At 26.8% G+C, this 9,570-nt stretch overlaps 1 protein-coding gene and 1 pseudogene across 1 annotated transcript; one reads left to right on the top strand and one right to left on the bottom strand.

Annotated features, from left to right (window-relative positions):
* Positions 1–221: 221 nt before the first annotated feature.
* Positions 222–1,459, bottom strand: LOC137834886 (thioredoxin-like protein Clot). The gene is made up of 2 exons (XM_068643114.1): positions 1,202–1,459; positions 222–652 (listed from the first exon to the last, which is right to left on the bottom strand). Exons 1-2 carry the CDS (start codon positions 1,344–1,346, stop codon positions 399–401), a joined length of 399 nt encoding a protein of 132 aa, XP_068499215.1. The 5' UTR covers positions 1,347–1,459; the 3' UTR covers positions 222–398.
* A 6,794-nt stretch (positions 1,460–8,253) lies between these two features.
* On the top strand, positions 8,254–9,358 carry LOC137836141 (F-box protein SKIP22-like; annotated as a pseudogene).
* Positions 9,359–9,570: the final 212 nt, after the last annotated feature.

Raw genomic sequence — 9,570 nt, 5'->3', positions numbered from 1 at the left:
GTCCAACAGTAATAGTTCAAACAATTTAAAAGCATTTTCAGAGTAGTTCATTGATTCAGTTCACTCAAACTATGCTGTTTAATTCAACTCATCTAAACAGTTATACAGTTCAGTTCTTTCAAACCATTGAGTTAAGTTCAATTTTACACTAGCTTAGTTGAGTTCAGTCTATGAATTTTGTACCTAGTTGCCTAAAATAAAAAACAAAAAGAAACACAATGTAAGAACCAAACATGGATTTATAGACTTCCCTTGTCACCATTGGTACTCATCATTTATTATATTCTTTAGCAACAAAGTTTTAAAGTATAGGGTGGATAAATTGCCGATAAAAGTGCAGCATATATTATTCAAACTATGTGGTGCCAACCAAGATACTCCGCTATGGCAATCATTTGTCACTTGTCAGCAAGAAGAGCTTCAATTTTGCTTTCAACGTGAGACTCATGATCCTCCAAGCGACCTTTGACTGTGTTATTCTCCCAACGGATCAATGTTGGCACCCCAGTGAGCTTGAACCTAGGATCCACCCTCCATGGATGATGGGGGTTTCTCCATGTTGGTCTATCTCCAACATAGGCTCTCAAGAGTGCAATCTCATCAGATGAAGCCTCCAGCTTCATGTAGATCGCAGGTTCTGCTCTCACACAATCTAAGAAGTAAAAGGAAAGTATTAAGAAAAAAATAGTCACGCTTTTTGTAGATCAGGGGGTTCAGCTCTCACTCTGTTCATGGATTCTGATAAACTATTCATACTTCTCTAGTTTATAGAAATCCCTCCATTCCCTCCTCTCCATTTTCCCCAACCAAACACTGTAAATGTCACCAAATTCTAACAATTTGATACTTTGATAGGTAATTAACCATCATAGAGTAAAAGAGGTAAATTAAAGCATGAACAGAAAATCAAAATCAATCTGTGAGAAACTCTTCCCACAAGCAAACCAACATGCTTCTTTTCAATTTTCCCCAATATTGACAGAAAAAAAAAACTTTCTTCCACCCCAATTTCTGTGCTATGCCGGCAAAGAATCCCCATTAATAATTTCAAATGCTATGCATTTAGTGCAGCCAGTCACCAAATTCACACATTGACATGGTTATTAAATGAGACGTCTTGGGGAAAAAATACTCAGATTTGAATATGCTGCAAGAGAAAGAAGAAAAAGAACATGCATGGATAGAAAATATCGATAGATACCAGGGCACCAGCTGAGAGAGGTAGCAGGGTCGTTGTCAGCCAAGAAGAGGATGAGATTCGCCTTGTTTTGTGCAGCCTCTGATCGGAACTTCTCAAAGACCCCATCAAAACTCGACACTGTTGCCTCCAACACCTTCAACGGCATTTTTTCTTCTCTGGAAACAAAAACCACAACACCAACTTCTCACACTCTTCACTCTTTTCTAAGAAAAAGTTTGATACTTTTCCTCAAAGGGTATCTCACAGACCAATATACCCTTACGTTGTTTTATTATTGTAACAAAATAAATTGACTGGTAAATGACGAATTGGTGTGAGGTGCTGTAAAAAAATATGATTTAATACGTTAATAATGTAATTACTCAAAAAATATTATAAATAGTTCAGGTTTTAATGTTAAATTAACTTTTAAAATTATATTATAATAATAAAACAATCTTATGAAACTTAATAAAAGACTTATTAACTTTTGTTTATAAATATTATATAGATTATATAATTTTCTATAACTCATTTTGAATTCTGATTTAATACTTTGAGACTTTTCTTATGAAATTGTGATTATTGAAACTCTATTACATTATTTTGTTTATTATAATAAAATTAATTGGCAAATGGCGAATTGGTGTGGGGTACTGTAAAAAAAGTGATTTAATACGTTAATAATGTAATTACTCCCAAAATATCATAAATAGTTCCGGTTTTAATGGTGAATTAGTTTTTAAAATTATATTATAATAATAAAACAATCTTATTAGGTGTAAACTCAAAGTTACATTCTTAATCAAATATTTCTAATTCTACATAGAAAATAACGTAAGTAGAAAAAATCTACAATAATTTTTATAAATTAAATCATACACCAGACATAATTTGTGGTTGATGGGAATTTACAGGATGTATGAAACTACCAATGAGTGTGAGCTAACAACACTTAATTAGAATGAAAAAACTCTACATATTGAACTGAAAGATGGATTCCTTCAATACTGTGGGCATAAGTAGGTTAGAGGTACCGTTGGTAATATGATTTCTCTTTTTTGTAACGTGGTTTGGCAAAGGAGTGTAGGTTACTTTTAATTGCATGTGAGCCTCTGCATCCCAGCCTCATTCATGCCAACAAATGTGTTTGATTTTTTTCCTTCATTCAACGGGTTAAAGTTGGTCAACAAAATGACTATCTTGCAACACTATTTTCAAACACGCTTGTAAGCGAATATTCTCCTACTTTAAAGTTGTCATGTGGTACACTTTGGAAATCGAAGGTCTTTCCTTAATTGTACATGAATGAAGACCAAAGAAAGAACCTGTCAACCCCTTACCATTGCATGAGAAATGAATGAATTTAGTGCATTGATTAAAGTGGGTGACACTTGATATATTTTCTTTCAATGCATGTATTAATTTGATTCGTTGGTGCAGAAAAATTGTGAAATTTTACAAAATTATACTGATAAAATATTTTGTTTTTGGTTCCATGAACAAATATTTAGGTACATAAATCATCTTATTTCTCAATTAGTTTTTTATTTTTCAAAGATATTAAAAGTTTAAAAAAATTTAAAAAAAAGTTTTTGGCATATGAATGTTGGCTTGTGCACATTTTGTTGCCAATGATTGGGTTTCGATTTCATCCATGTTTTTTCTAAATTAATTTTTTTTCCCTAAAGATATTAAAAGTTTAAAAAATTAAAAAAATAGTTTTTGGCACATCATGTTGAGTTGTGCATGTCAACTCCTGATTTTGAAATGGTGTATATTCAATTCAACACTGCACACCTGTGATAGAAAATGTTGAAATATATATATATATATATATATATATATATATATATATATATATTTTGCACTACCCGGTAGCATTCCATACATTATTCCATTATTCCATACACTGCTACGAGAGTGGTTTTAAGAACTTCCTTTCATATTTTCTTCTTTTATATTTACTGTGTATATAAATTCCTGATATTTTGGTGGAAGTTTTTTGAACACTGAAAAAAAAAAAACTATTATCAATGATTTCATGAATACAATGAAGATGATGAAAAAAAAAAAAGTACATTTTGAAGGAGGAGACCTTTTCAACTTTATCCAACCACAATATTCAATCATTTAATAATGCTAAATGATACTTTTCTTAGACAAAATTTGATATTTTTCCTCAAAGTCTATATCACATTATATAATACCAGTTAAGCCTTAAGTTATTTTATTTATTGTAACAAAATTAACTGGTAAATGGGGAATTGGTGAGAGGTGCTGTAAAAAAATGTGATTTAATACGTTAATAATGTAATTATTCCAAAAATATCATAAATAGTTCCGGGTTTAATGCTAAATTAGTTTTTAAAATTATATTATAATAATAAAACAATCTTATGAAACTTAATAAAAGACTTATAACTTTTTTTCATAAATATTATATAGATAATATAATTTTCTATAACCCATTCTGCATTGTAGGTCGTACCATTTCCATTCGCTTAACTTCATAAAAAATTATTATTTTATTATAAAAAAATTGTAAAAATATATGTATTTTTAAATAGAGGTGTAAAAGGAAATTTTCTAGTTCTGTGAGGTCACTTTAAAAACATGAGTAAAATTTGTTTGATTGTCTTTTTTTTTTAAACTTTCACTTCTCCGTTTAATAATATAATATTATATTTATTAATAAAAATAAATAAAGATAAAATTTTAAAATAAAATAATAATATATCTGGAAAATGAATGTGGAAAAAATATGATGTCAAGCTATTATTACTCTAAAAATATTTTCAAAAAGTTTACTTTCAACTCCTTAAAAAAATATACTTCCACTTAACAACCAACTTTAATAATAATACAAGGTACAGAGCAGCATGTTTATCCACATTTTTTATTTTTATTATTAATGTGTATTTTTTTTATTATTATTATTATTTATTCAATTTTTTATTTCTACTATTGTTGTGTATCTCCATTTTTTATTTTTATCATTTATTTATATATATATATATTATGTTTAATATTAAAATTCTAATAAACAATGTTATAAAACAGAGTTTGGGTATTGAGCGAAACACTATTGTTGTTTGGGTGATGGTGGTGTTGCACATCTAAGTCATTATTGTATTGGAGATGGTGTGGGTAAAATAAAACCTAGTGCAGGAGGACACAATAAATATTTTTAATTTTTAAAATAGAGAATAAATTCAGTTTAAATTAGAAAAACAACGTATTCATCCCTACACTCCACATAAGATAGATAATTAATACTAATTGAAATATAAATAACATTTTCAATAATAAATAATAAATTGTTATACATTGAGAAGTGTTTAATTTTATAGAAATAGTGAAGGAGGGCGAATAGATATCTTTAATTTTTTCCAAATCCAATATAAAAACCAATTATTCAAATTAAATAATATCTTATTGTGTTTCTTTTATCACTTATATCTTTCTTTAAGTTTTTTTAAATCAAATATAAAAACCGATTATTCAAATTAATTAATATCTTATTATTCAGTTTTTTTTATCTTTTATTACTTATATTTTTTATTTTATTATTTAATTATATTAAAATCTGAAAAAAAAAATTAATCAAATTAAATAATATCTTACTGTTTGTGTTAATCTTTTATTACTTATATTTATATTTATTTTTAATTAAATAGGTTTAAAATATTTTTTATCACAATAAATCAAATATAATATTATTGAAGAACTTAATATTTTAATAATGTGATTCTTAATGAGTAAAGAAATTTAATTATTAATTTATAAAATAAACTAAACATGTCTATTGAAAAAAAATAAAATAAAATGCATACATTAAAGAAATAGAAAAAACAAAAGAAGATAAATAAAAGAGATTAAATGTGAAGAGAATCAGCAATACATAGTTTTAGAATCTCAAAATTAGGGTTTTTGAAGCATTGAGAAGGCGTTATACAAGTGGAGTGAATATATATCGATTCTTCCTTATGTGCTTGAGAAATATATTGTTATGAAAGAAGAGGCATGGAATTGAATTTAGGTGCACTTGGGATATCAAATAGCACCATACAACAATTTTGTTTTTAGATAGTTTTTATATTATTTCTCTCACATTCTTCTTATATATCACTCTTTTGCCTAAAAAATGTTAATCGTCCATAAATCCACATTTTCACAATTCACGTAGTTAACAGTCCATAAACCTACATTTCACGTCTGTCTCTCACTCTTCTTTAATAAAACGGTACACGTCTCTCAAACCATTTATTCCAAATTTAATTTTCAAATTCATTTTTTTTAAATTTCAATTTAAGTCACATTTCCAATTTTACCATTTTAAAACAAATCAAATTTATTATATTTTAGTATTAGAGAATTTAGAAAATATCTTGAATTTTTTGTTTAATAGAAAAGGAGATCACTTTAAAACAGAACGTACCAATCTCTCTACTCTCCTGTCAGTTAAATGACAATAAATAAAATAAAATTTTAAAATTAAAAACTGTTTTATTAACTTCCTGAAATTATAAAATGTCCAAATAACCAAAATAAATTAATAAAATAAAATATAAAATAAGGATAAAATAGGAAAATAATTTAAAGCAGTTAAAGTGGGAATCCCCTGAAAACGGTTTTATTAACTTCTGAAATTATAAAATGTCCAAATAACCAAAATAAATTAATAAAATAAAATATAAAGTAAGGATAAAATAGGAAAAAAATTTAAAGCTGTTAAAATGAGGAATCCCTTTTATATACAGGTATAAATGATAATATAAATTACAATTTTATATTAAAAAATAAATGAATGTCTTGTTTTCTTAATGGTGTTAAATAAATGTATTTTGTTTTTCGTTAATAATATAATAATATAAATTACAATTTTATATTGAAAAAAATAAATGAATGTCTTGTTTTTTTCGGTGGTGTTAAATAAATGTGGTATTTTATTTTTTAGTGGTGTGAAAGTATCACCACAAACATTTCACGAAAACAAAATTCAAAAATATATTTCGTAAAAAAATTCCAAAAATAAAAAAAAGTGTTCTGAAAATTCAAATATGAAAACATGTTAAAAAATATTCAAAATGTATTTTTGATGACACACTTTTTTTTTATTTAAGAAATTCTTATCATTTAACATAAAAAAAAAATCGAGTATAATTTGTCTAAAATAAAGAAATTGGTTTCAAATTGGATGAATTCTGAGGATATATATATATATATATATATATATATATTCAAAATTCAATTTTCTATTTTTTATGACATGGCATTGGTTTACAATATGAACAAAATTTTAGAAGTAATAAATTGAATATTAATTTTAAATATAGAAATCAAAAGATAATAATAATATTTGAATATTTAAATTTGTATATAATATTATTCTAATTTATTATTTTCCATTAATAAGATAGAAGAGAATTTCATATCAACTTATAATAACCTTCATGTAAAACAAAATATATCAAATATAAATTATGTTTTCTACTTAAGTAATATAATTTTACTCAACTATTATTATAAGTTAATAAATATATTTATTAACAAAAATATTACTTCTTTTGAATTAAAAAACTTCCAAACATTTTGAATACAAATATTTATTTTTGTCTCCCACCTAATCAAAACAAGAATTTATTAGTACATTATAAATTATTATTTTCTTCTTTAAAACATAAGTATATTAAAATATATGTTATAAATTAAAATAATATTTGTAAATTTATCATAACTAATATTTGTACTTGTGTTTTGATTAATATAAAGTTTTGTAACCAACATAAAATTTATGAAAATATTTAAAAAATACAGATACATATACATTTATAATCAATTAAAATATTATAAAACAAATTTATAATAATATATTAGAAAATACAGATATACATAAAAATTATAATGAATTAAAATAATATTTGAAAAATTAAATACACTTAAATCTATGATAATAATTTGAGCGATATGTTTTAATTAAAAAATTTGAATGTGTAAAATGTAAAGAGATTGGTTTTAAATGGGATGAATTCTCATTTAAGGAGTATAGTATATATATACAAACAAAATTGTAACTACTAAAAAGGAATATAAAACCTGATTATGCCTATTTAATCAACTAATTATGTTACAAAATAACTAATTATATCGTATGATAACCAATATATAATATTGTTCTATGTCAAGCGCTTTTGTAAAAATGTTTGTAAAGTGCATCTTTGCATAAACATAATATGGATAAATCTCAAGTTCTTCTCAAACTATGCTAAATATGTAAAACTGCTTGATTATCACAAAATAATGAAACTGATTTGTACAATTCAACTTTTAAGCATATATCTCAAATTCAACTTTTAAGCATATATCTCAACCAAGTCAATTCCAAACAAGTTTTTCCATTGCTCTATATTCTGCTTCTATAGTAAAAAATTACATTAATTTTTTTGTTATATTTTCTACTTAAGTAATATAATTTTACTCCATTATTATTATGATTTGATAAATATATTTATTAACAAAAATATTACTTCTTTTAAATTAGGAGATATTTCGAATACAAATATTTATTTTGTCTCCTACCTAAACAAGAATTTATTAATACAAAATGGAGATATTGTAAACTAGTATAAAATATTATAGTATAATTTATAATAATATATCTAAAAAATATTATAGTATAAATTTATAATAATATATCATAAAAATACAGATATACGTAAAATTATAATAAATTAAAATATTGCACTATAAATTTATAATAATATTTAAAAATCAAGTACACTTAAATTTACTGCTATATTTCCGCCAATAAAATTAAAATCGACAAAGATATGTATCTAAAAAGTAGTTACTAAACAAAATAAAGAGAAATCCTCTGTATATTGAAAAAGTCGTTAAGAAATAATTTAAAGGAAAATTGTCTTTATATATTGTCGGATAAAACTGATTTATTTCATGTTTGTTTAGTTTTGAAGGATCACACACTGAGAGAAGGTGATAGATACAAACGTTTCTCATTGTTTTCCTCAAAGAAAACTGAACTGAGAACTGAGGCAGGAAGAAGAAACACGATGAAACTCAGACTCAGATCTTTGGAATTCAACGGAACCCTCAAAATCAAAGTTCCAAATTCATGTTCTCTGCAACAACTCATCGACACCCTTTCTCACATCATCTCTTCTTCTTGTTCTGATTCTGATTATTATGATTCTTCTCCCTCTTCTCTGCACCTTTCATTCAACGGAAAGGACGAAATTCGCGCCTCTTCGCCGCACGACTCTTTGCACTCCCTTGGCGTGGCCGCCGATGACCTCATCTTCTACTCGTTCAACCCCACCGCACCCTAAACCCTAAACCCTCCCTCACAAGCCAGAATCCGCTTCATGCGATCGACCCTCCGTCCAAAACGCGCCGGAAACCTTCGCCGGAGATGCCCCCTCGGCGGTGGTGCTGAGTACCAGTTCAGAAGCTTTCTTTGTGAGAAGGGTTCCAAAAGAAGTCCTTGGAAACGACCTCAATGATTTGAAGCTGTTAGTGTTGACGGTCCACCGAGTGGTTGTTGAATATGGGTTTGTTAGAATCGACAAGGAACCGGGTACGGCGGTTAGTTGTTTTCATTCTCCTTCGCCGTTTTCTTCAATGATATCGTTGAGGTATACGCTGCCTGAAATTCTGGTTGATGGTGGTTCTCATAGCGTAAATTTGAAGTTTCAGACACTGGGTCATTTTGTGATTGTCTGTGTGGGGCTGTCCGATGATTCTGGTTGGAGGTTGCACCATGTTTGTTTGGATAAAGGTGAATCTAAAGGCAGTGATGTTTTTGAAATGTTGAAGATGGTGAAAGATAGGGTTGCATTGCCACTGTTGATTGATCTTTGTGAAAAGAGTGGATTGGATCTTCCACCTTGTTTCATGGAGTTAGTGATGGAGCTTAAGCTCTTGATCTTGGAGCGTGTTCATGGTGTTGATTTGGCGAAAGTAGCTTGCACATGTTCAGAGTTGCGATTCTTGTGCAATGACAATGAGTTGTGGAAGAAGAAGTATTTGGAGGAGTTTGGGTATTTGGAAGAGTTTGTAAGAAAGAGGAAATGGTTGGTTTTCAAGGATTTCTTTGCTCTCACATGTGAAGAAAAAAAGAACAAGTCTTTGTATAGCCTTCTTTTGGATTTTACATAATTTTAATTTAACTAGATTACAACTTTAAATATTATTATTTTAACATTTTTTCATATTATTTAATTATAAATTCATTATTTATTATATATATATATTTATATTTAAACACGTTGTATAACTCTCAGGATTGTGAAAATGTCATCTCTAATTTTATGTTGCATTCCGTTAAATAGATTTTGAGTAATAATACATTAACAATCCCAATTTTTTAT

The sequence above is a fragment of the Phaseolus vulgaris genome, chromosome 5 (assembly GCF_051622355.1).
Source record: "Phaseolus vulgaris cultivar YP4 chromosome 5, ASM5162235v1, whole genome shotgun sequence".
In the NCBI taxonomy this organism is placed as follows: Eukaryota; Viridiplantae; Streptophyta; class Magnoliopsida; order Fabales; family Fabaceae; genus Phaseolus; species Phaseolus vulgaris.
This window is presented reverse-complemented; position numbering and strand designations above follow the sequence as displayed.

What these genes read in the sequence shown, in the direction of transcription:
- LOC137834886 (XM_068643114.1), bottom strand. Translation starts at nt 1,346, where the DNA reads ATGCCGTTGAAGGTGTTGGAGGCAACAGTGTCGAGTTTTGATGGGGTC. An exon ending in CTCTCTCAGCTGGTGCCCTG is followed by an intron (nt 653 to 1,201) that starts GTATCTATCGAT and finishes TTTACTTCTTAG; the next exon opens with ATTGTGTGAGAGCAGAACCT.